At 38.1% G+C, this 27,839-nt stretch overlaps 1 protein-coding gene and 1 long non-coding RNA gene across 3 annotated transcripts in view; both read left to right on the top strand.

Moving 5' to 3' along the window:
- The window catches only part of GASK1B (golgi associated kinase 1B), a 41,496-nt gene extending 15,270 nt beyond the window's left edge, over positions 1-26,226 (top strand). For both annotated transcript variants that reach the window (XM_060147514.1, XM_060147513.1), the window contains exons 3-5: positions 4,149-4,363; positions 20,458-20,684; positions 23,606-26,226. In XM_060147514.1, the coding sequence (XP_060003497.1) occupies positions 4,149-4,363; positions 20,458-20,684; positions 23,606-23,813 (650 nt within the window). In that variant the 3' untranslated portion in view covers positions 23,814-26,226. The remainder of the gene's footprint in view (positions 1-4,148; positions 4,364-20,457; positions 20,685-23,605) is intronic.
- On the top strand, positions 6,467-12,341 carry LOC132519617 (uncharacterized). The gene is made up of 2 exons (XR_009540211.1): positions 6,467-6,532; positions 9,533-12,341. It is a non-coding gene; the product is annotated as an uncharacterized LOC132519617 (long non-coding RNA).
- Positions 26,227-27,839: the final 1,613 nt, after the last annotated feature.

The raw sequence follows: 27,839 nt of genomic DNA, 5'->3' as shown, positions 1-27,839 counted from the left end.
TTTACTTTTTCATGTGTGAAAGAAAGGGATGGGAAAATACCAGATGTAAATATACAAATAACAGAACTGGTTACTAGGGTAGGAGATTGTAGATGATTGCTGTTTTCTAGGCTAGACATTTTTTTATGTTTGTTTATTTGTTTTTTGTATTGAAGTAGAGTGGATTACAATATTTTATTAGTTTCAGGTACAACATAGTGATTCAATATTTCTGTAGTTTTACATTCCATTTAAGGTTATTAAAAATCACAGATATATTTTCCTGTACTGTATATTTTATTGTTTATTTGTTTTATACACAGTAGTTTGTGACTCTTAATCCTATAGCCTGTATCTCACCCCTCCCCACTGGTAACCACTGGGTTTTTTTACCTGTATCTGTGAATCTGTTTCTGTTCTGTTATATACATTGGTTTGTTTTATATTTTTAGATTCCACATATAAGTGATGTAACATAGAATATTTGTCTTTCTCTGTCTGCCTTATTTCACTAAGCATCATACTCTCTAGGTCCATCCGTGTTGTTGCAAATGGCAAAATTTCCTTCTTTTTTATGGCTGAGTAATATTCCATTGTGTACATATACCACATCTTCTTTAACCATTCATCTGTTGATGAACACATAGGTTGCTTCCATATCTTGGCTATTGTAAATAGTGCTACAATGAACATTGGGGTGCATGTATCTTTTAGAATTAGTGTTTTTGTTTTCTTTGGAATATACCCAGAAGTGGAGTTGCTGGGTCATATAGTAGCTCTGTTTTTAGCTTTTTAAGGAAACTCCGTACTGTTCTCCATAGTGGCTGCACCGATTTACAGTCCCACCAACTGTGGAGGAGGGCTCCCTTTTCTCTACATCCTCACCAACATTTGTTATTTGTAGTCTTTTTGATGTTGGCCATTCTGACAGGTGTGAGTTGATATCTTACTGTGGTTTGATTTGCATTTCTCTGAAAATTAGCAAGGTTGAGCATCATTTCATGACCTGTTGGCTGTGTGTAAGTCTTCTTTTGAAAAATGTCTATTCAGGTCTTCTGCCCATTTTTTAAGTGATCTTTGTGTTTTTTTTGATATTGAGTTGTATGAGCTATTTATATATGTTGGATAATTACCCCTTGTCAAACATATAATTGGCAAGTATTTTCTTCCATGTAGTAGGTTGTCTTTCCATTACTTTATGGTTTCCTTTGCTGTGTAAAATCTTTCAAGTTTAATTAGGTCCCATTTGTTTATTTTTGCTTTTATTTCTTTTGCCTTAGAAGACAGATTTAAAAAATATTGCTACAATTTATGTCAAAGAGTGTTCTGCCTGTGTTCTCTTCTAGGAGTTTTATGGTTTCAGGTCTTACATTTAGGTCTTTAATGCATTTTGAGTTTATTTTTGTACATGATGTAAGGAAATGTCTAATCTCATTCTTTTACATGTAGCTGTCTAGCTTTCCCAGCACCAGTTATTGAAGAGACTGTCTTTTCTCCATTGTATTTTCTTGCCTCCTTTGCTGTAGATTAATTGACCAAAGGTGTGTGGGTTTATTTCTGGGCTCTCTATTCTGTTCCCATTGATATATGTGTCTGTTTTTGTGCCAGTACCATGCTGTTTTGATCATTGTAGCTTTGCAGTATTGTCTGAAGTCAGGGGGCGTGATTCCTTCAGCTCCCTTCTTTTTTTCTCAGGATTGCTTTGGCAACTTGGGGTCTTTTGTGGTTTCATATAAATTTTAGGATTATTTGTTCTAGTTCGGTGAAAAGTGTCATGGGTATTTTGATAGAGATTGCATTAACTCTGTAGATGACTTTGGGTAGTATGGCCATTTTAACAGTATTAATTCTTCCAATCCAAGAGCATGGGATATCTTTCCATTTCTTTGTATAATTTCCAAAGTCCTTCATCAATGTCTTACAGTTTTCAGCAAATAGGTCTTTTACCTCCTTTGTTAAGTTTATTCCTAGATATTTTATTCTTTTTTATATGATTGTAAATGTGATTGTTTCCTTAATTTCTCTTTCTGAGAGTTCATTTTCAGTGTATAGAAAAGCAACAGATATCTGTATATTAATCTTACATCCTGCAACTTTACTGAATTCATTTATTAGTTCCAATAGTTTTTTTGGTGGAGACTTTAGTGTTTCCTATATATAGTATCATGTCATCTTTTAGCTATACATTTTAATGTTATATTTCCTAAAATGAGTAGATTTACTCTTAATTACTTTTAAAATATGAAACAAATGTTTCTAAAGGGAAGGAAAAACAGCACAGAAATTAACTGTTTCAATTGTTTATGTGCATAATTTCCTCATTTCTCTGAGGGCCTTGTGTACTGAGGAAACTGGCGCTTTGTCTGTCTTGTGTATTGATTTGTGTTGTTGAATTTCAGTGTTTTTCAACTCCCTTTGAATACTTCCCAGCCCTGAGAATGCGAAGTGCTAGCTGTGTATCAGTTTGTTCCAAAGACACTGAGTGATAGAGCCTCTTGGTGTTGATATTTAGAAGTCTGAAGTGCCCATATCTTTGAAAGCTGTATTGTGTCTCTTACATGTATTTGGTTACACTGGTTTATGTGTGTCTCCCACTACATGATGGCCTGTTTTTACCTAGAATTTATTATTATTATTTTTTAAATTGGCATAGTATTTGAAGCATATACATTTAACATTATATTTATCTAATACCTAAGAAGATAATTGGGTCCCAGCAGCCCCAAATCATTTAATACAGTAAAAGGAAATAAAAAGGAGAGAGATAACGATTAAGTTCTTTATACATGGTTCATGTTCCTTTGTCTATTTTTCTTTCAATTGTACATCAGTGACCGTGGCCTATTTTCCACAATCTAAACGACTTGCTACTGGCCCTGGCCTAAATTTCAAGGCTAAAAGGAGAAAGATTTTTCTTTTGAACAAAACTGGAATGTAGGTGATTAGAATGAGTAAGTGAATGTTATTAATATTATTAAGGTCATTGTAACACCACTTTCAGGAGTGGTTAGAGGAGTGACTGTCCTTGCGTTAAAGACCAGAGATTAGAGCTCTACATGGAGGCAAATAAGCAAGGTGGGAAAATAAAAGTCTTTAACAAAAAACAGTTATAGATTGAGAACCTCTCAGGTCATTTGAAAGAGCTTTAAAAATCCCTGTGATGTGTCTTGACATTCCAGCCATAGTTTCAGAGGATTCGAATGCCCAGGCCTGTTAAGAATGAGTTAAATGGGATTTTTCAGACCTTTGTGACTTAGTCATTTTTTCTTTCCCCAAGAGATCATTCTGATTTTTAAGTTACAAGCAAAGCTGCTCTTCATCATCTTTCAGTGACTTGATTTGACAGACATGGGAGCTTGAGAGGGAAGCTTTGGCTTTAAGCTTACAGTGTCATTGAATGTACAGTTCACCAAGGAAATTTCTAAACTATCAAGAATGAGACAAAAACATTCGAGTGACAGATTTTTTTTGAAAAAATATTCTTTGCACAGGAAGTTGAAGAAATGACATTTGCTTAAATACACTTTGTGAGGTTTTATGTGAATAAATGACCCATTACCAGAAGTGCTGTTGTTTCTATCAGAAAAACAAACAAACAAACAAAACCCTCTTGCTTCCTTTTCCTTTCTTTGGAGATTATAGTGACTGGTGCGAAACATGCAATTTCACTTTTAAATTTGCAACTTCTAAAAATTCTTTTTCTTCCTGACATCATAATATGGCCTCAGAAAATCAGACTGTTGTTATTACAAATAGAGAGCCACTCCACTCAGACACTGAATAGATCATTATAAATGTCTGGATTCTTTCCTTTTTCATGGTGGCTGCTTTTAGATGTGGAATAAAACCACATTAACCAGAGGACGTAGTTATTGGTGGCTAGTGGCCTGTTCCTGCCACATCTATAAAGTATCTTGTTTAAAAAAAACTTTTCTTTCCTTGTCTAACAATAACTTTCCATCTTATAAGACTGCTATCAGGAAGCATCACTGAGGTATAAAAATAGTAAATATTCAGAAGGGAAAGTGATCATAAATGTCATCTAATCAAACTCTCACATGTGACAGATGAGAGTGTGAAGCTGTGAAAGACTGAATGACATCCAAGAGGACACGCTGAGTCAGTAACATTCTAAAAGTGTTTTTTGTGTGTGTTTTTGGATTCTATAGATGGCCGCCCATGTCCTTTCATTCTCTGGGACTCATCCTTATCTCCAACGAGTAATGAGACCCACTCTTCTGTTAAGCTCACCTGGGGAACTTATCAGCAGTTGCTGAAACAGAAGTGCTGGCAGAATGGCCGCGTACCCAAACCTGAATGGGGCTGTACTGAAATACATCACCACGAATGGTCCAAGATGGCTCTCTTTGATTTCTTGTTACAGGTAAGTTCAATCAAGTAAGTGGTTATCTGAGACTGACGCAGAGTTACAGAAGTCTGCCACTAAGGAATTTCCTGTACCTTGGGGTTTTATGAAGCCAGAGTTTAAGTTCTATAAAGCTGTATTTGGCAAGCCCGGTATTCTATAAGGTTGTATTTGGCAAGCCTGGTACCACATCACGAGATGTTATATCCTTTTGGGAAATATTCAGAAATGTCCCTTGGCCCTCATATTAATTTCTGAATAAGTAATTCTTCAGTATTTTACTCATGGAATAGTCATACCCATCATAGATACAATTTACTGAGATAACCCATCAACAGCTCTTCAAGGTAGAGAGTCTTACCCGACTTGAGAGGTAAGTAAACCAAAGTTTTTTGAGGTTAAGTAACTCACCCAAGTTCTCACAACTACTAAAATCTGGGGCTTGGAATCCTGGGATCTGTTGACAGTAAAAGTGTCTGTTTTCTATTATTGCACACTGTTTCAGTGGTCACTTGGCCACATACCTTACAGCCACCATTTCCTCTGGTTTTTTTTTCCAGTAATGCTTTGCAAATATGTCGTTAAGATTAGACATTGGAGAATAATAAATATTGGCTATCTACATAACTGAGTGACTTGATGTTTTATAGGTTTTTTAATAACTCTTACCTCCTTGTGATGAAGATCTCATGACTCTCCCTACCCCCTCATTCCAATTACCGTCTTCTCCTTCTTCCACCTTAGAAAAACTGGTTTTCTGTTTTTGTATTGTTAATTCGTATATTTGTGGCCATTTAGGACTGCCTTTCTACAAACACATAGGAAGAAAACCAATTTAGTGCACGTTGGGGTTTAGGAACTTCGAGAAGGAGAGATGACCTCTGGTGTCTGTGCCTCAGAGCCACCAGTGAGAGCTGAGCTGAGAGCAGGCCACTTGGTTTGGAAAGGAGTCGCCAAATACTGATGAAAAGGGCAGCTGTGAGACTCAGGCTGGGCTCCCTATATGTATAGCCTCATTATTCCACTTAATTAGCACACTATCTCTCTGAGGTAAGTGCCCTCTCTCCATTGTACAGGTAGGGAAACTAAGGCATAAAGAAGTTCCTGTCAAGAACTGTGAAGGGTCTGAGGTCTTACCCTGCTTGCAAGTTAACAAGTTAGCCAGCCATAGATGCTATAGCAGAAGACAAGAGCCTCCCGGGTCAGCGACAAATGACTTCATCACTGACGTTCCTCTGCCCTCAGGTCCCACTGGGGCAATGTGGAGTCGCCCCACTGAATGCTACACCCAGTGGGGTTTTGTACCTACTGAGGAAACCTCCAGTCTTATAAGAGGCTGCTGACACAACTGCCCAACATTTGCCCCAGAAGGAGACATTATCTTTATTATCCTGGTCAGGAAACAAATCTGTCTTCCACCCCAGAGGGAGACACTCATTGTATCTTCCAAGGCTGTTTGCTATACTGGCATCCTTGAAGAGATAGTGCAGAAGAAAACTTGATATAAGATGTGCAGAAATGCCATGGAGAACTGTTTCTCAAGAGTTACCTCTCTTGTTTGGTGTTACTTAGCTAGTAAGTTCCCAAATAGAGATTTTAGCAGGTTTGGCTGACTGTATTTTTCATATTTTTAACTATTATTACATAACAACTACCAAGTTTTTCTTAGTTTAATGGAAGATGTTGGTATGATAACATGTAGTAGCAATACAGTGGAGAATGGAAGAAGATTGCTAGGCTGAAGTAGGTAAGGGTATTCCCTATGGGGAGTGGTCAGCATAGATGTTGAAGGTCCTGAGGATGATGACCATGGTAGGGGGTGGGGGATGGAGAGGAGATTCATGAACCTTGTGGTGAAGTCTACGAGAAGGGATAGACCTTGAGGTTTGCCGCTGACGAACGGAAGAGCTAACCTATAATGATTAGATGGCAAACCCTGTTAGAAGTTGTCTCTGGTGACATTTGTTTTAATTTTGGAACCTTCAACTAAATCTCAACCTACCATCTGTCTTTATCATTCTCCTTTCTGTTAAGGGAAGCTCCAACGATCATTCAACCAATGAAGATATATTTGTGCGACATCTGCTGTGCATTACACCATAGAAAACCACTGCAGGGGCAGCGAAGCAGTATGAGATGGTTATCCCAATGCTGCACGCCAAGTTTCATTTTTAAAACATTACTTAGGTAGGAAACTATACTGTATAAAACAAAAAGATAGATCCATGTAAGGATGGCTGGCCGAAAATAATATAAGTTCTTACTGTTATGCAGTCAAAAGAAGAAGAACCTTTTGCCATAAAATAGTGAAGGAGAAAGTTTGAGTGGGATCGTAGGCTGGGAATGATAAAGAGGTTGGGGAAACCATGAGAAAAAGAACATGGATTGGCAATGTTCCTATGACACTTAGTGCATCCTAAATACAGGCATACCTCAGAGAGATTTTGGGTTTGGTGTCAGACCACTACAACAAAGCCAATGTCACAATAAAGTGAATCACACAAATTTTTAGGTCTCCTAGTGCATATAAAAATTATGTTTATAGTATATTATAGTATATTATAATCTCTTAAGGGTGCAATAGAGGGAGGAGTCTTTCTCATCCCCCATAATTCATGAGGATGAGACCTTTGCAAGACTTTAACCTGGAACCGTCCAAGGTAAGACACCAAGATTGGAGTTCCCAGTTTTGGCTCTGGTTAAAGCACTGAATCTAAAAGTCAGAAGTTAGTCTGACTGTTAAGAGTTCATTTGGTCACTATTTACAAAAGTAGATCAAACTATATATACGAGGGTGGCATCTGTGGGAATGGATTTACATTTTTGACTCATCCAGCATTTATTTGTCCCAAAGTCACAGACACAGGCTAATTTTCTCTAGATGTTGCAGAGTTTCACAATTCTACCAGTAATGTGTGAGAGTGTCTGCTTCCTTCTCTCTTACCAACTTTGGGAAGTGGAAAACTAATAAATGTTTTTGCTGATTTTATGGAGGATAATGGGGTCTTGTATATATTTCCAGGTCCTTCATTACAAGTGAGGTTGAGGATAACATATTTTCATACATTGATTATTTGTGTTTTTTCCCCTGTGAATTGCTTGTTCAAATCATTTATGTTTTTATTGCATTCCATAACTTTTTTCTTATTGATTTATAAAAACATTTTTATGTGATGAAAGTTAGTTATTATCCAACCCTAAATGTCTCAAATAATTTTTCTTACTTTGTTGTTTTTCTTTTGACTTTTTAAAAAATTTATTTATTTTTGGCCGCATTGGGTCTTCATTGCTGCACACGGGCTTTCTCTCTAGTTGCGGCGAGTGGGGGCTACTCTACGTTGCAGTGTGTGGGGCTCTCATTGCAGTGGCTTCTCTTGTTGCAGAGCATGGGCTCTAGGTGCACAGGATTCAGTAGTTGTGGCATGCGGGCTCAGTAGTTGTGGCTCGTGGGCTCTAGGGTGCAGGCTTAGTAGTTATGGCACATGGGCTTAGTTGCTCCGCGGCATGTGGGATCTTCCCGGACCAGGGCTCAAACCCGTGTCCCCTGCATTGGCAGGTGGATTCTTAACTACTGCGCCACCAGGGAAGTCCTCTTTTGACTTTTCTAATAGATTTTACTCCAGAGAAATTTTACATTTTTTGTAAGATCTTATTTTATTTATTTTTTTGCTTCTTATATTTAGCATCATACAATGTTTATGGAGAGATGTTTATTGAAAATGTTTACTGAGCAAATAAATGAATAGATGAACAAGCTTAGGCCATTTTTCATGAGTACCATAATAAATGGTTATTTTTTATACAATAATGCTTCTCATCAATTACACTGAAATTTTTATTTTAAAGTCAAATATATGCCTTATTTAAATGGTGTTTGGGAATATGTTGGATTATACTGGGTGGATTTTGTGAGCAGTCTTAGAAAAGTTATGCCTGAAGCAAACTGAAATCACTTGCTCTGATGCTACGGCAAGGGCAAGGGAATACAGAGCACAGTTGTTAATTTTCTGTACACAACATTCTTTCTGTTTCACCCAATTAAAAAATCTACATTCCCAAAGGCTATGGCATTTTACTGGGTCTGTTAAATATGACAGAGGCACAAGTAACCTTTTATTCTTGAAGCGTGGGTATCTGAACTGAGTGGATAAAAATTCTCCCCCATGAGGATGACAAAGGGTAGTATTCTAGAGAGCATTTGAGTTTCCAAGATTTGGTCAAATTCCTTTCAAAAGATTAAATAAAATAACAGAAGAAGATTTAGGAGGTATAAAACTTGCTTTTGACCTCAGATATAGTCTGTTTAACAGTTAGAAACTAAGATTCTGGAAGCAGTCTGCTAAGTTTGAATTCCAATTGCCAATAATTAATTTCTGAACATTGAGAAGCTACTTAACCTCTCTTTGCCTTGGTTTCCTCATCTGAACTTAATGCGACAGATACCACATTAGTGCTTTTGGACTCTTTAACATTATATGAAAGGCTATGTTTGGCTTCCTAGGTGTTGTATTTAAATAATTTGCTTCACAACCATTTGTTCTATTTTTCCTATGAGCATATGTTAGTACTTTTCATTTTACTTTATAAACAAAACTAGGAATTATAAGCATACAGGATACTGCTTACAGGGTTCGATTAAACTCAGCTAACTTGGACTGAGGGATTTCTGTGTTCTAGTAGATAATTCCCACCCAATCTGTGGGCCTCAGGTATCATTTCAGATCTTGTGTCTTGGCTCTCGAATCTGACACGATGTCATCTCCAGGCCTGGGAACTGTTGTTATCTCATTTCTCAGTGTGATTCTTTCCCAGAAAAGATGGCCCCTTGGTTGACTCACACACCCAGCTCCATCTAGGAAGTTGGTAAAGTCTTCTCCTGCAGAAATTGACCCGTTAGATCATCCCTCCTACTAAGAAGTTAGGCCGACTCAAAACCTCGTGGAGATTAGGAAACCAGCACTATTTCAAAAGGCAAATAGTTTCACGTTTTATGGCCCTTACATGGAATGTACTTCTGCTGCTAAAAGTTCTCTGCAAGAACATGACAGGATGGAGAAAGTAAATACAAAGGCCCTGACCTTTGTCAGTCTGTCTTTTGGGCTTTGACATCTTTTCTCTGGTGGAGACCTTTTAGAGACCACATTCTCTCACTCCACAGAATTTAAGCTATTTATTTGATTTTTCAAGGATGCAACTTTGAAGATAAAGAGCTGCCACACCAACCCTAGTCCGTGACAGAGGTGTAGCTTACTGGCAACCTGGCCTCTACAGCAGGAAGGTATTTCTCTGGATCCTGGCCCACTTCCTGTTAAGGGTTCTCTGTGTCTCAAAGCATCTCCTTCCTGTGAAGAAGCACAGAGTTGCTCAGACGTCTGCTTCCAACTTCAAAGCCTTTAGAATTTTATGTATCCTTTCCACCTACTGTCTAGCATTTATTCTCAGAGCTTTCTGGCATGGATTACGCTAAAGCCTCATTTGTGTAAAATGTGGGCGGGTTGACATAGGTCTTTGCTCTTGTATCTGTCGGAATCAAAGGAGAAATGTCTGGTCAAATACATGATATTCATAAACCTCATATTGCCAAGTGACAACCACCTGAGCATTTCTGGGTCAATTCTAATGTAATTGTTAATCAAAGCACAGTCTATTTTCCTTAATTACAGGTCATCTTTGCTTATTTCAACCCTTGCCATGGAATTTTTAGGCTGTGCTGAAATTGATTAGTGCCTGGTCAGTACACATCAATCCTAAATCTTGTTGTATCCATAGCTGGGCTGGAGAGATCAGGGATTAGAGGAAGCCTGTGTGATTCCATCAATAATCTTTTGAGACTCAAAGATTGTTTAATGCACTGTTTGAGCTAGCTTTTGGGATTGGCTTCGCCACTGATCCTATGCCATGGAAACACAGACAGTTTGAAACCATCCTTGACTCTGCTGTTTTCCGGGAAAACAGGAGGTCTAAGCGTTGAATCTAGATCAATCTGCCAGGAGGTAAATAAGGAAACCATGGAAAAAGCAACCCAACAGTATTGCCCTAGCAACAATGAGAGGACAAGCAACTATTTATCTGGCTCCATATATATGTGTTTTGTATGTAATTATTTTTTAAAGATTCATGGTTTGTTTTGCCCAAGGAAGTAGACTCAGAGAGATTTAAGGGAGAGCTGGTCCATAAGGATTCTATTAGTGACAGGCTCTTCCCAACCACATTCAAAATGTTTATGGACACAGATAACTAAGAGATAAACGGGACTTTTCACATTTGTTACTGATTATGGTCACATTGAATGGGACTGTTTGGGGTGATGGCTTTTCTGTGGCCCTTTCAGGGGAATCTGTGAGGTCACAAAACTCAGAGTTTTTGCTTTTTTCTTTTTTTTACAATATTTACAAAATTTGCAATCATGGGTGAATCTGTTGGTGCCTTGGGATGAATTGAAGCTGGCCCCAGACTCTACCAAGAGTTGTTCTCCTTTCGTGGCCAATGGACTCATGTGAAAAGACCCATGGAATGAATGCCTGATGCACTTAAGAAAGTCCTTGATGAAGCAATAAAAACTGTTAATGTTCTTAAGTCTCTACCTGTAAGTGTACATCTTTTTAATATTTTGGGTGAGCAAGTGGAAAGTGTGTATAAAGCACTTCTATTGCTTCCCACAGTGCAGTGGTTGTCTTGAGGAAAACCACTTATACAATTGTTTGAATCAGGAGCTCAACTCATTGCTGTTTTTTCCTTTAACACCATTTTAACTTGCAAGAACAATTCCATTTCTCTTATTATATTTTTAGAGATACAGCAATTTCTTGTAAAAATATGTTATGTTAACATGTAATGGGTGTACCAGTGTTATTTTTAAATGAGTTAATATGTAACTATTCAAGTTTTTTCAGTTTTAATTTCTATATGATAAATAACCCACATAAAGGAGGATTTGGGGGGCTTCAATACTTTTAAGAGTGCCAAAACGTTCTGAAATAAAAAAGTTTGAGAACTATGGCTCTGGGGTAATTTTTCTGAAATAAACTCACTTTTGCCTGTATAGTCTCTGGTAACTTCAGCGTTATGACGTTTCTGTAATTCTAAGATTCTTTGATTTTGATTTTAACACTCTGAGCTTTTTACAAGATACTGGATCAGGAAAACATGGAGGTCTGGCCTGATTAGAGAGAGGTCTCTTAGTAGTTAGCTATCTGCATTAGACAGATTTCAGTAGGAACTGGCATTCATTCCTTCATTTTTTCCGACAGACATTTATTGAGTATTTGCATCGTGCAAATCATGGTGTTGGTTGATGTGGAGGATACACAGTGAATCATACTTAGAGGCATTCGATTGGAATCTCTGTGAAAGCAGGAATCTTGTCTTCTCCATGTTGGGAGGCAGTGTGGAAAAGGCGGAAGTTGGTAGAAATCCACATCATTCTCTAGCTGTGTCTCCTTGGGCAGGTTACTTAGCCTCTCTGAGCCTTTTCTTTATTTGTAATGTGATACCTAACCTTTTGGTTTATTTTGATAATTAGTAACGGCATGACATAAAATGCTTTTGCAGTATCCTGGGATTTCATATCTAAGCTACATAAATGGCTTTACTTTATAGCTATTTGCCAACCCAGGGAGCATAGAAACAAATACATTTTCAAACAGGAAATTCTATACATGTGTGTAAAAATAATCTTTGTTTTTAAAGTCTAATTTAGTAAAGCAGAATTTGTTTATTTATTTTCTCTTTTTTTTCCCTTCTAGTTTTATTGAGGTATAATTGGCAAATATAATGCATATACTTAAAGTGTACAATGGGGTGATTTGATTTACATATATGTTGTGAAATCTTTACTGCAGTCAAGCTAATTAACACCTCCGTCACCTCACAAAGTTACCGTGTGTGTGTGTGTGTGTGTGTGTGTGTGTGGTGAGAATGTGTAAGATCTACTCTGTTAGCAAATTTCAAGTGTACAATACAGTATTATTAAATATAGTCTGATCCTCAGAACTTATTCATCTTCTAACTGAAAGTTTGTTCTCTTTGACCAGCATCTTCCATCTTCCCGACCCCCCAGCTCCTGGCAATCTCCATTCTACTCTCAAGCAGCAATTTATTTTTAAAGAACCAGAAAATAATCAGTCTATCTTTCTTATAAAGAGAGCTGATTTCCATAAAAAATAAGTTTCAATAACTTTGGGGTATGTTACATTAGGTTGTGTTAATCATTGTTAAAGAAAAACTATTCCATGGTGCTTGTTAAAGATGGTAAATCAGCCTTTGTTCACGATCATCGAAATAGGTGTAGGGATCACTGCAGTGGGAGTTTACAGTGGGGAGAGAGACGGGGCTGAACCCAGAATACAGCAGTGCAGGTGGGAACGTATAGCCCGGGGGGGGACAGAGTAGGGGTCATGGGGTGAAAAATGGCTAAGAGCAAACATCCGGGGGAAGGGGAGTTCCAGGTAAAGTGACCTAACCAGATTCTTGCTAAAGACAGGTGCTCAGACATCACCTTTGGGATGGTGGAAGCTGAGGACCCAGGTTAGGTATTGAGCGTGATCAGGTAGCTGTAAGGGTGAGGGCTCCTGGTTAAACTGACTTTGCAGGGTTCTTGCTAAAACTTGATTTTATAAGGAAGGGCGTGAAAAGCCTCGGAGAAAGTTCAGGAGCCTGACTTTGGTCAAGCACAGAATCTTTGTCAGCATAATCAGCATTGTGTTTTACTATAGTCATTTAGTTTATCTTTACTCATTTTTGTCACTGTCCTTATAATAAAATACTACATAATAGAGGAAAATAAAACAGATAGAAATTCCATAAGAATGCTAAAAATGAATACACGTCAAGTCACGCAAGGGGAAAGCTTTGAATGAACTGTTCCCTGAGATGTAAATGTACATCATTTAAAAATTATTGGCAACCCTGTTTAATGTTAAATCATTAAAAATGCTGTTTCATTTCATTGAAAGTATTTTTAAGAACGTGTACTTATATTAAGGTTATTTTATTGCTGTTTTAAATATTTGCTTCATATAAATCCATTCTATAAATCAGAATTCCATAAAATATTTACTGTTTTTCTTAGTCAAGTGCTCTTTGTAAATCTTTACAGGAAGGTGGGTGTGCCTTTGACAGGCTATTTTCACGCAGCTCTGCTTGTGCAAATTACAGAATGTGAAATTTCTTTCTCTAAAAGTAGATTGTCACTTGCCTGGTGACAAATGACTCTTTCCACAGTCTTTCTGTGGCAGAATGATGTTTGACTTCTGGTATTTATTCAGAGGTACATGAATTCAAATACTGCATCTGTAGAAATAGATCCAAATGTATCGTAGCATTAAAAATAGTTTTACTTATATATAAAAAAACACTGTTAGTCTTTACTTATGATTCAGTAATGGGACAGGAACTGGAGCGTCTGCATGGAATTGGTATATACTGATAGTTATTTTTAAGCGTGGAATTCTGGAGGATAGGCGGTGTAGAGCCATGACTGCTGTTTATAGAGGTTGAGGCACAGGGAAACCGATGCCCATAGTTAGATCTATGTACCGCAAACGATTTTTACTTTTCCCATCGTTCACCAGCTACTCTGCTGGTCACATTTGAATGCATACTCATCTAACAGGCTAGCTGCTGCCATGGTAGCACAGAAGAAAAATGAAACCTATTATTTCATGAGATGAGAGTTCCCTAGCTATACAGGTGCAGACTGGTGAGAAGGATGCTTTTGCTTTTGCTTTGTTGAGCTCCCAAGGTATGGGCCTAGGTCTGTGATCACAAGTACCATAGGGACCGCGGTGCTTGTCTGAGGTCGCCCTTCTCTGTGATCTAGTAGAGATCCACACACCCACTAGACCACAGGGATCCAAATCTGGTTCCACTGATAACATGGCAACAGTGCGTTGATTGACATCAAGACAAATCCAAGTACGAGGATTTTCCAACGTGAGTTATTAGCTGGCAAGTAAGTCAGTCCATATGCTTGTGTTTCTCTTCCTAGGGTGGGGCTGACAATTTTCACTGTTTTTTTGCCTTTTTGAGATAAAATATGTACTGAAAGTTTTCTCTCCGTGCATTTTCTAAAAACAAATGAGGTGTCAAGTGAGACGACTGGAATTCAAAGGAATCTTCCAGAAAACTGCAAATGACAATGCTATTGTTATTTCTGTCACATGTGCGTGTTGTTTTTCAAATGCCTCTTGCATGCAGGGTGTTCCATGGACTCCCCGTGGGCTGTGAGACTCCGTGGTCCACAGTTAGTGAAACTGAACCACGTAAAGGCGCCAACCAGAAGCAAACGAGGAGGACAGGCAGCCCTGTTCTTTGCTCCCTGCCCATCTTTCCCACTCCATCCACTGGATGCTGTTCTAAAAAGACCCACGTCTTACTCTACCGGAATCGTTTTGTTCATTTGAGTCTTCCCAAAGAAGACAATGTTTTGGAGGAGCTTTGTAAATAGCCAAATGCAAAGCGGATGCTCTCGGGAGAATTCTGTCCATGGTACACGTATGTCAAGTGCCTGCTCTGTACCAAGCGTCGGATGAGTTACTACAGTGAATTGTTCAATTCCACTCATTACGTGTTTTATTGTGTAATTTAAACTTTCTTTATAAAATGCAGTTTTCTTTGTAAAGGGGCAGTTTTAATGTTTTAAATTTTATTTACATTTTCTTTATTTTTTATTTGAAGTATAGTTGATTTGCAATGACTCAGGTGTACAGCAAAGTGATTCAGTTTTTTTTTAAACATCTTTATTGGAGTGTAATTGCTTTACAATGGTGTGTTAGTTTCTGCTTTATAACAAAGTGAATCAGTTATACACATACATCTGTTCCCATATCTCTTTCCTCTTGCGTCTCCCTCCCTCCCACCCTCCCTATCCCACCCCTCTAGGTGGTCACAAAGCACAGAGCTGATCTCCCTGTGCTATGCGGCTGCTTCCCACTAGCTAGCTATTTTACGTTTGGTAGTGTGTATATGTCCATGCCACTCTCTCACTTTGTCACAGCTTACCCTTCCCCCTCCCCATATCCTCAAGTCCATTCTCTAGTAGGGCTGTGTCTTTATTCCTGTCTTACCCCTAGGTTCTTCAGTTTTACATATATATGTTCTTTTTCAGGTTCTTTTCCCATTTAGGTTATTACAAAATATTGAGTATAGATCCTGGTGCTCTACAATAGGTTCTTGTTGTTTATCTATTTTATACATAATAGCGTTTATATTTTAATCCCAAATTCCCAACGTATCCCTCCCTTCCTTTCCCCTTTGGTAACCATAAGATTGTCCTCTGAGTCTGTGAGTCTGTTTCTGTTTTGTAAATAAGTTCATTTGTATCGTTTTTTTTAGATTCCACATATAAGTGGCATCATATGATATTTGTTTTTCTCTGTCTTACTTCGCTTAATACGATAATCTCTATTTTATCATCTTTTAACAAAGCAACAGGCCACATGGAATATGGGGCCCGGGGAGAGAAAAGGCAAAACCACTAGGTTTTCCATGGCAGACCATTTGAGAAGCATTGGTCTAACATACCCTCAGGTTCTCTAAAGATGCCTTTGGATTTGCTACCTTCATGCCTTTGCATGTTTTTTAGCTAATACTGCCTGTCTTTTAAAACCCAATTATAATATCCTCTCCTTCATGAATTTTCCCTGAACTCTTGCACTGAAGTTCTTTGTGTTTCTGCTGAAACCTGTGACCAGTACTTATTGCAAGTTGGGTCAGTTAACATTCTGCACAAATGTACTCATCTCTCTGCAGCACCGTGTTGGAGGATGCCCTTGAGAAACACAGGGTGATGGACATCTGGGTTGGAAGCCTGACTTTTGTCATGTGTCAGCTGAGGGACCTTGAGTCAGTCCTCATTCATCAAATGGGACTCTTGTTAGCACTTAGCTCTTAGGGTTGCTATGAGGATCGAATAATCTACGTAAAGAATTAAGTGGACAATTCCTGGCACATACCAAACACTCAGTAAATGACTGCTATTATGTTTTTCATTATTAATATTAGCAGCATGTTTAGAATATTTTTATTGCCTTTGTTCAGGCAATAAAATTAATCATTTAATTGCTTTACTTTAGCAATTAAAAAGAGATAAGAAGAAACTCCCACAGATCCACTCTTTGAAGACACAGGTAGAAAGGGTGGGGTGCAGAAGTATGGGGAGTGACTGGATTTCTGCAGGTTTCTACTGGGCCTTAGAGAGCTAGTCAGGGCAGCTGAGACATCCTGGTTTGGGCTCTGTGCACATAACTTGAGTCACTCTTATGATACTTTTTCTTACAGACAAAACTCACACTACCAAAAGGAAAATGGGATTAAAAAAAGAAACTTGAGAAGAAGGCAAGATATCTAAAAATATCCCCAACAACAAAATATTTGGCAGGAACACCTGAATTTTCTGAGTATAATTTTAGTTAGGTAAACATTGGGAAGATATATTTTCCTAAAAGAGGAAAGAGTCATTTTATAGAAACTCATCATTGGCAGGAGTCTTCAGATTCAGAAGATCAATTTTGCAAAAGATTTTCCTTGTTTTAAAGAGTAAGAAGATGTGAATTTGAACAAGTTGCAATAACGGTGATCAACACCTAACTGCTTAACTGACAAGATTTACCCCCAAATAGGTTTCTTTGTAGGATTATTATCTAAGAACATAGACATGTAGATGGTAACTATGGTGCCTGATCATGCGACACTTAAATGTGTGGACTAAACAAGTACATATATTAAAACCATATTTATGGATATATAGATGTCTAGGATGTGCTTTATTGGGCCTTAAAAAGTGGGTAAACTCTGCTCAGTGTAAGTGGAAATATATAACTAAATATATAACTAAATTAAATGCCAAGCAAAATGGTGTTGAATTTAAGGGAGTGGATTATGGTTTTGTGGTCAAATCATTTTGGGTATATTGAATGTCAATTTGAAAGGGATACTATAAACAGAATTCTGGGAAGAGCTAGGAACAAGATTTAAGAGCTGCTTAAGCCCTTGCTAGACAAGGTTATTAATACAAAGACATAATTTACTATAGTTGGATGCTAAGAAAAACAAAGTAAAACTCAGAGTATTTAAAGCCTTGCAATCTGATTCTCTATCTGTAGGTGTACACACACACACCACACACACTCAACATGTGTTAACGTACCCACCAGGTACATGCATAGATCTGAAAAAAAGGAACGATAAACATTTTTGGAAGAGAAGTTAAGCTGAACGCACACACCCAGTTTCAATAACAAGGTCTGTGAGACTTGAAGGGCACAACAGTCTGACAGGGAAGTGGTGAAATCATCACAGACTGTTGAGTGATTCAAAATGAGATCAGACAAAACACTTTAAAAGTGCACTGTTTGAAACAGTCCAATGTTAGAAGATAGTAAGAAGATGCCCTAAGTCGGTCTGTCCCACTTCTAACTTTTAATGCTTTCTTTTAGCTTAAAAATAGAAAAGTATAATATTTACAGAAGTACTAAAAGTTAGGCCTGAACGTTAAAGTGCTTGTTATTTAGCAATAGCATATATGATACTCGTGTCCTTGTTGTAGAAACAACAGAAATATTGCTATATGTCTTGGTCCTTTCCCGCTACTAGAAATCAAAAATGAAGAAAGAGCTTAGGGTTCAGAGCACCATTTAAGAACTGGCTGGTAGGTCTGTCGTTAAAATTTAAGTTCTAATCACACATATCCAACACAACACACCTTGATTTTGTAGCCAAAATGAAAGAGGATTAAGTTTTTCCCCCTGTATATAATGTCATTATAATTGGATAAAAACATGTGAAGATGATGGGAAAAGGATTCTTTGAGAATTATTAGCTAATGTATATAAAAAAGAGACATTGGAAAGTGACTGGCAATATAATTTTATAGACAAGCCCTCAAAAATAGCCCACTCTCAAAAATCCTCTCGAGTCCAATAAGCAAACTTTTAAAACCCCACCCCCAAAGGGGGGACATTGGGTGAGACGCATTCTCTAGAAGAGTTAACTTTACCTTCTCCCTGACCCCCCGATGGTCACTCAAAAACTGGTGAGCATATATAATCTCTCTGTATCATTTGGTTTCTCTTATAGTCAAAGGCAGTCAGGATGCTACATAAAATACATCAAATTGAGAAGAAAGGGCTCAGTACATTTTTCTAATAGTTTCCAACTTATGCTTTTTTCCATTTAACCTGCAGTCCTATGGTTGGGCATTCTTGCCCACCTTTGGGAAACTTTGAACCAGCCCCGGGAACTCACCATGCCCTGGAATCAGCCGATGTGATGTTTTTGGATAAACCACTGGTTAGGTTCATGACCCTGTGGATCGGCTGCCTGGAGCCAGTTCTGCCAGAGCCCTCCCTGATCTGTAGACTGTTTCTCGACCAGCACTGTACCCTCCGAACTGTCCAAGTGCTTGTGGTTCATGGGCCACCCCATCCCACGTAACTGCTTTTATATAAACCTCATAGAAAATTGGCCTATGCTAACTTCTCTTATAATTCCTGCTTCCCAAAGTGTGCTATTTGATACCAAGTCTACTTATCTGCAGAAAACAGAGAGGAGGGTCCTTTGTCCAGTTCTCAAAGTTTGCTGTGGTAGTGAGACAAGATTAAACCACTGCATTTTCCTCCGGAAGTAGTGCTGGTGGAGGGGTGCTGGCCATGGGTGACATTTGCCTTGGTGCCTGGCCCACTGCTAGGGGGTAGAAGATGTTACATAAACATCTGTTGCATGAATGAATGAAGAGTTGTTTCAAATTAGGCTCAATTTTGGTAGTACTCTTTCTGCATCCGTTCCTTAGCAAGTGGCCACAGCCCCACAGGATCTGCAAAAACCCAGGAAGAAGAGAAAGGATGGGAGTTTAGTGACAAAAGAATAAAAATGACACTCTGTGTTGAGCCATCTTTTGAATTTTGAGCGTATGTACAATCTTCTACTAGCCTTAAACTATTCAACGTGACGTATTGGGGGGAAATCGTGGCATTTTGAAGAAAAACACAACTGTGTCTGAATCTTAAATTTGCTACTTACTAATATTTAAGTAGCAGAGTGGATTATTTAACCCCTCTGAGGCTCAGTTTTCCTTCACTGAAATGGAGAAATTATCTTTTGCCTTGGAAGCTTTTTCTGAGGTAAATCACTTCATATAGTGTGTGCGTTGTGTCTCAACAATAGTAATGACAGTTTTCTTTTTTTTTGAGTATCTTCTAGATGCCTGGGTCAGGGCTGGTGTGTGTCCAGACACTTTCATTAATCTTCCCACTAAATGCGCAAGGTGAATAGTTTCATTCCCATTATGCAGATAATTAAACTGAGAGTCAGTAACGTAAAGGGATCTATACAAGGTCGCGGAGCTGAAAAGTGTGAGAGAAGAGACTTGAGTTTAAATTTATCTAACTCCTGAGCCTAGGCTTTTCTTTAACCTGATTAATAAATATTATTTCTTCCCTTGCCCAGAAGAAATGGAAGTAACCCAATTCTCCCTTTCCTAGTTAATCTGTTTGCCCTCTTCTAGAGGGTAGTAGCCTTATTACCCACAATAAACACCAATAGGCCCAACTGTTCTGCTCACTCTGGTTACTTATTTAAAATCTAACTCTGGGCTCCATACATAGAGTGTTCTTGGCTATCATTACTGGATCGCGCATCTTTTCAATAGATTTCTTTTCTGTTATTTCGCGTTAGACACTGCAATACTGAAATCCAGAGAGGTTAGGGGATGCAGTCAACTTTTAGAGCCTCTGAGATCACTCAGGGTTTCTGGATGTGTCAAAGTACAATTGTTTCTGTCTTCTGTCCCGAGTAGCACCAGAGCAGAGATTCTTCTGGCCACGCATCGGTGTATGATGTCAGTGGGAACTCTGAATATTAAGGGTGGAGATGCTTAGCTTGGACGACCTGCCTTTGGAGCTGTTAGCAGATCTGGCAACGCTTAGACCCATCGCTGAGTCAGAAGGATATGAACCTTGGACTTTAAGTGTTGCCTGTAATTAAATGAGCCTGGCCCCAATTAGATCCTGGCAAGTCAGCTGTTTAGAAAGCGCTCATTCTTTGGAAATCTTCCGACTTTCCCAAGTTTTGTTTTTACTCAGCATCTCAGAATTGTTTTTGTTTTCCCTTTTAAGATTTATAATCGCTTGGATATAAACTGCTGTGGGTTCCGACCTCGGAAGGAAGATGCCTGTGTACAGAGTGGACGGAGGGCGAAGTGCGACAACCAGGATGCCGTGGCTCTAGCCCACATTGTCCAGCGAAAGCAGGACCCAAGGCACTTGGTCTTTATAGACAACAAGGGTTTCTTTGACAGAAGCGAAGACAACTTGAACTTCAAACTGTTAGAAGGCATCAAAGAGTAAGTTTCTTGATGTAGTAACATCTGCAGGACATTACATTTCTCTTGAATAAGTAGCAAGGTCTGGAGAAGACTCACATCCTGTGTCTGATCAATGTAGCCCTTAAAGAGAATCTGGGAATGGAAGCCCAGAGAAGGGAACCAAACCCAAGGGGAACAGAATAAGGGTGCCGCCAGGTTTTACCGTCACTGACCTGTGCAACCTACAAGGTCCTACTGAGTTTCACCTCCATCATGTGGCTTGACCCTCACTGTGAAAATCCATGTGGGTGAGGTTGGAGTCATGTGGAGGTCTGTGGAATAGGAAGCAGCACAGCAGGGGTGAGCAGGTGACAGGGGCTCCATTACCAGGGCACAGGACCGGGGAACTAACAGACGAGCTGATATTGACCAGGCAGGATGTCCAAAGGCAGAATAAACTCAGTGACTTTGATCAGCGCATGGGAAGTCAGAGCCAGTTGGCCGAGTAGGACATGGTAGCCAAAGACAATGGCTGTTTAATTCAAGTAGGAGGGTTTCTGAGCATTTGAAGATCCTTCCATAGACATAGATTATGGGGAAAAGTATCTTGAGCTTACACTCAAGAAGGATTTGGAAATATAGGAAACTAAGACACTCCATAGTGGCAGGAACCTCACTGCAGAGTCTGAGCTATTCGCCCCCAACCATGGAGGCTGAGGCTACATTTCAGTGCTTCCCCCCAAAAAGCACACTTCATAGTCTTTGTACCTTAGTGAGAAATCAGGGTCACTAAGGAACTGGGGTGTGTGTCTGAACTTGAAGATAGAAGGGTGCTTCAGTGAAACAGTCAACCGGCCTTTTGTGAAACTGAGTGACTGCTGGGGTCACATGAGCGAGCCTAAAATTGAGGGTAGAAGCCAGGCCTTCCAAGTCCAAGTCCAGTAATTTTTCTGCAGTGACTCTTGGTGTTTCTGCTGTTCCTATTTCTCTTGTTAATAAAACTCTGAAGCATATTTCAACAATTCTTCCTAGCTCCATGAATGAGGTAATGTGGATTTTATGGTCTTTTGACACTAGAGACAATGAGAGTTTCAGGAGCCCCACTTTCATGAGTTTTTGTTGTGTCTTTCCCTGTTAATATTCATTCTTCACATCTGTTTGTGGACTGAAGGTAGAATATGTGGATTCTCTTAGATTCTCTCTTCTAAGTGTCTAAGTTCAGGAAATTTTATGTGTAGGAAAATTTACATACTAGAGACATCACTTACTGAGTTGGTATTACGGGGTCTTCTTTAAATCCCTGCATTTCCTCTTAGAATTAAGTGTATGCCTGGAGAATCCATCTATCCTATACATTCATAAAAATATGAATCACGTTTTATTTATGCTTTCAAAGAGGATTTAACCTTAAATGCATTATGAGTAGTAATGAGTTTAAAGTTAAATCTTCTTTGAATATGTAATTTACCCATTCAACAGCAAAAATGAAGACTTTGCTAAGCCAGATTTATGCATAGAATATTTCTATTAATCAGTGTAATGCAAAGTCAGGTAATTTTTTTTGATTTTCCTTTATGAAAAGGATGAGTCGCTAAAGAGATCCATGGTTTTAGCAGTTTCATCTCGTACATTCTGCCACAGCTAAATTAGTTCAAGGGCCATAGAATTTATAAATCATGGATTATTAGTACTTCGTAGAGCAAAAATTCTTACTTAATTAGTACTATGGTCACTAAATTATATAGGACATGTCTTCGGGGAGCTCCGAGCATCTGATTAGCATCCTTTAAGCACGTCCAGCTCTGTGGCCTTTGGTCTCTCTGCAACATCAGAAATGCTGGAGCACGTGGATTGCTGTGTTCATGCTCCCTCAGTGCTCTCCCCAGCTTGCTCCACTGACTTTTGGAGAAGGTACTTAGAGGCCTGAAACTCCTGGCAGACTGTACTCTTGAAACAAGCATATGTTCTGTTTTAGTTTTTATATGTTCTGTTTTAGCTTTTAAGGAACAACTAAGTTTACTATTACACCCCAATATTTGTACTGTGCTTTCATCAGCATTTTAATGAAAGCTTGGAGAGAGGCCAAATTGGAGATTCAGCAAAACATTGCAGGTAATTTTGAACCAGAAATTTTACTAAGTCCTTCGGATAATGTATATGCTAGACCCCTGGCTTTATTCTTCCTAAATGAAGAGCGGAAATCGCAATGTACTCTCTTTAGGTAATTCAGCAAGGATCCTTCTAAACTGACCTCAGGTTTTCCAGAGAGATGCTTCATTGTGGAATGCCCTGGGTCTCAAACTTGAGTTTTGCTAAATTTACTTGAAAACAATTTAGTATTCCGGTTTAATAGAATGTTCCCAGATTCTTAGAAATCCTGAAGTATTATCTGAACCAAAGGCAGTTCTTTATTTAATTGGGCATTTTGGAATGATTTCTTTCTTTTTACTACATACATTTTGGATTATTTCTCATTAAGTTCAGTCATGCGTCTTCTCCTCTAGAAGAGTACTCTACTGAAATTGTCAGCATTTTTCTTCTCATATTTCCTTGCATAAAACCCCATGTTGACACTTATGAGGTTACGATTCTACTTGACTGATTCAAGTGGTTTCTATGGGGGCAATGGAGCTTAAGATTGAGGAAAGTATTTTTCCAGGTTATCAGAATCCATTCTCATTCCATGCCTCTCTTTGCGTACATATTGTAACCTTAAGTTAGACATTGGTATTTATGTCAAGTTCTCAATGGTGTAGAAGGTGCAGTTCCCTTGAAACCTATTCTTCTAGTATGTAATTATTAAGAGATGTGTCAGCTTGACAGTGACAAAAACCGTTTTGATTCTCACGGTATTATCTGATAGTGTGATTTCTGCCAGATTAATGAAGGGCAGAGCCATGGGGTAAGGCATAATATTTCCAAGCAATTACGAAGAATGAAATATCATCTTCTCTTTTTAGGTTTCCTGAATCTGCAGTTTCTGTTTTGAAGAGCCAGCACTTACGGCAGAAACTCCTTCAGTCTCTGTTTCTTGATAAAGTTTACTGGGAGAGTCAGGGAGGTAGACAAGGAATTGAGAAGCTTATCGATGTAGTTGAACAGAGAGCCAAAGTCCTGCTCACCTACATCACTGCACATGGGGCCAAAGTGTTACCTATGAATGAGTAGCAAAAGGTCTTGTGGCTAGAGTTCTACATGTATTTATGCATTTTTGTTTTGGGGTCAAGTACACAAACCTCAAGTCCTTTTAGGGATGAGGCAGTAGCGATGAATACACAAAATAACTGAATTTAATCAAGTATATATGATGAGCCTGAACACTATAAGCAGACTCTAAAAGCTTTTACAATTATACTGCTACAAAAGGTGTACATTTTCCTTCAACACCATGACCTGTGAGTTGCAACATCTGAGCACAGAACGGTTGCAATTATTATCCCAGCTAGCCGTGTTAAAATATCTGTCGTGTCGGTTAGTGTGAATCAGACGTAGTGAGTCCTTTAATAATTTGCTGCTCTGATGGGAACGGCTCTGGATGTCCTTCTGTTGCTAATTGTTAGAACATAGAGCAGTCTCAACACTATGCACAGGCAACTCTATGTTGGAAATTGGAGGCGTATGATCTGCAGAAACCTCAGAGCTTACGGTAATTCTTAGGAGAAATGGTGGTTTATTTGTAAAACCCCCAGTGTATATTCTATTGTACCTATAAATGATCAGCCAGCTCTGTGATCCTGAGCTCAAGAATCGCATTTTCCATTCCTTTTTAGAGAGGTATTTGTTGCCAGTATAGAAACCATCCATATCCGAAGATTTATACGTTAAGTAGTTTTGCTCTCTCAGTTTCGCTCCAACTTACGTCTAGTGGCTTAGACATTCAGCAGTTATAAGGTATTTACACATGTGAAACTATACTTACAGAGTAGCTTTTTGTTAAGTGGATGCTCTTTTTACACTTTTTGTCATCTTTACCAAGGATATACTATAATTTCTGTATATTTCATTAATAACAGTGGGTTTCTTCTAATTTGTTCTGTGTAATTATATTTAAGCTGAATTAATTGATATTATCCAGATATTGACCATAGGACCGGATACTGAATGTGTTTAAATATATTTTTTGGCTTATTCTAATATGAAAAATATGAACAACATCAATTAAAACCCAACGCTGATCAATTCTCCTCAATGAAAGCACATGACTAGAACTGAAACAGCCAAAATTGTTTAGGCTCAAATAATTCTCTCCGAACTCTACCAACTTCTTAATGAGGTAGAAGGACGTGAACACATAGCATTCCTGTGTTGAGTCTTCATGTCCTTGAAGGTGTCCACATAATGGTGTTTGATAGATGTTCACATAGAGATTTCAAATCCTGAACAAATCATTATTACCCTCCCCCCATCCCTTATTAAGAAGCTATTCTACTGACTTCTTCTTTCAGTTTAAAAATACAATTTAAGAATGTTTATAATGCATTCTATCCTCTGTTTTCTCAGTTCTGCATGTTATTCCTAAAGTGCGCCCCATTTTCTGTGTTCTGATCGAGGGTCACTCAATATCACTGTAAATTAGAACTATTGAAGACATTTTGATAAAGGCTAGCATATCTATAGATTATAATTTACACCAATGAATGGGGCAGAATGTCAAAATAGCATGTTGAACACAAGAGAAGACAGACCAAGGGAAAAGGAATCATTCAATCATCTAATTATAACTTTTCTAGGGTCGCATTCAAGCCCTATTCTCAGCACCTTCCCTTGCTGGCGGACCCTTGGAGAGCTGGTCTTCAGACGATCTTCTCTTCAGTGTCCCCTCTGTAGCCCTGAGTGCCTCCCCTGGTCCTACACATTCAGTGTACGCTTGGACCCTCATGCGTCTCCACGTCTGCCTGCTGGATTTGGGCTTTTTAAGATCGCTTTATGTCTCAATAATCAGCACATTAATGAAAAATTGGCCTAACAGAAGTCTGGAGATCCAGACTCCACTTTAAAATAACTCTTTGTCAAGTTGCCTTATACCTTGTCTTATCCATGTGGCATATTTGCATTTTAAAATGCTTTTTATGGAATATACCATCTTATCCAAATTTGTGAAATTGATGCTGGGAATATTCCATGGTCCTCAGAAGCGGCTTTAATTTTGCATCTCAAGCTACACCATTTTGGGGTAGCTTTGTCCTCCCACTAGTGGGTCTGATTGTAAGGTCCAGGAACACATGTTTATTTTAGTCACCTTTGCTTTTCAACAATGTATTTTGTTTTGGAATCAGTGAATAATTCATGCTGTATTATTTTTGAATAATGGATGACTGAGGGCCAGGCTTTTCATTCTAATAAGTAATACTCTGCTCTTACTGGAACTAAGGGAACACTCTGTGCCTTTCAGGTATACTCACTATGCTGTGGTTTGGTTCACGTCGCACGTTATGGGGTTTATTTGTAACTTGACAAATTTGAAATAGAGCAGTTTACCTGGGCAGACATACAAAAGCTTATTCTTCTGTGATTATTTTTTTAGCTGATATTATGAAAATAAATATCTAAAAAATGTATAATAAAAATATTAGAAATGAAAGATGTGTGCTTTTTATTCGTAGGTGGTTTTTTTGTTGTTGTTTTGTTTTTGTTTTTGTTTTTTTGTAGATGGGCTGCTTTTCAGAAGTGAAGTCTAGGAGAATGTTTGCTGCCTTCATTCATGATAAAAGAAACAACTGAATAGTCAAAAATTATACTGGATTGTGTTTGTGTACGCATGTATTTGATATCATTAACAGTGATTTCATGACTTCTCTTGGTGTACGTTTAGCATTGTTTTAGGTGGTATGAAAATTAGGTAACAGGTATCATAAACTAGAAGAAAACACTAATTTAGGGTTTTCTTTGCTTTGGGTGAGTCTTACCATTATGTTTAAAGTTTTCTTTATAGTATTCATATTTATTAAGCTTATTAGGCACCTGGGGAGCTTATTAAAATATAAAGTGTTTTAGACTTATGCTCAAAATATTTATAATCCCTGAACTTGTGTAATAGCCTGTTTATACCATTGTACTTTTAAATATACATTAAATTACAGCTAATGACTAAAATAACCTAGTTGTAGATTCATCTACACACTGTCTTATGAAATTCTAATGTTTATCTTAGCACAGAACAACTAATGCCCATTTAGGGCACTAGTCTGAAAATATGATATGGGAATTGTACAGGGGTCAAATAAAGATGATGAAGACCTTTCTCTAAAAACTAAATAGTGTCATCAAGAATTAAGAACTTTCATGAATGAAAGATGATTCGACTTGTCAGAGAAGTTTCCAGACACTTGGAAATAGCCAGAAGTGTTCTTTCAGTGCAAGGCTGGGCTTGAGTTTTTATTGAATGGACTATTTAACAGTGCTCTAAAGCAAAGGTTAACTTGTCAGTTTTTATCCCAGGGAGATGCAAATCATTTCTGTCTGGTGGAAGAGACAACCCTAATGGTTTTACAGTTTATTACCTTGTTGGACATTAACCAGTTTTTATATCTAGTCCAACAATCTTATCCTAACATAGCCTGTAAATATTTAGCTTTGAAATACTCTTTGAAATGATCTTACCATCTTACTGGTTCCCTTGTTAGTTAATTATTTGAATAAAATCTTTGACATATGTTCATTTTACATTTGCATAGGAGTTGCAGTTCTACCTTTTTGAAAATTTTGCTTTAATAAATTTTTGACTGCAGAACCAAATAGTTGTAGTTTCTTGAGAGTCATGATTTTAAAATTTTGAAACTTTAACAACTTTCAAAACAGAGTCACATAATTTTACGAACTGAACGCTACCATTTGATCAACAGCTTAAGTTTATTTTCATTTAATCCTTTAATTTATTAAAAATTCTTACTTGATCATCTACTTGAAAGGTCTGACTCAGTCGGGTTACAGGCAAACTTTGTTTTGTAGCCTAAAAATTCACATGGTATGTGAATGAAGTCACAGAAATGACTTTCTTACATCAGCGTTTCATATGGTTAAATTAGTTCAACACTTCTTTTCACCTTAGAAAGGTATCCTTTTACACTCATGTTTCCAAAGTGCATTTAATTTGTTGATAAAAATATGCACAATTTTGCACACATTCAGAAATCTCTATGCATCTTCTTTCTAAAAAAAGTAATGTGTATTTCTTAGCAGCACTTGTCAAGATTT

The sequence above is a fragment of the Lagenorhynchus albirostris genome, chromosome 4 (assembly GCF_949774975.1).
Source record: "Lagenorhynchus albirostris chromosome 4, mLagAlb1.1, whole genome shotgun sequence".
Lineage (NCBI taxonomy): Eukaryota > Metazoa > Chordata > Mammalia > Artiodactyla > Delphinidae > Lagenorhynchus > Lagenorhynchus albirostris.
This window is presented reverse-complemented; position numbering and strand designations above follow the sequence as displayed.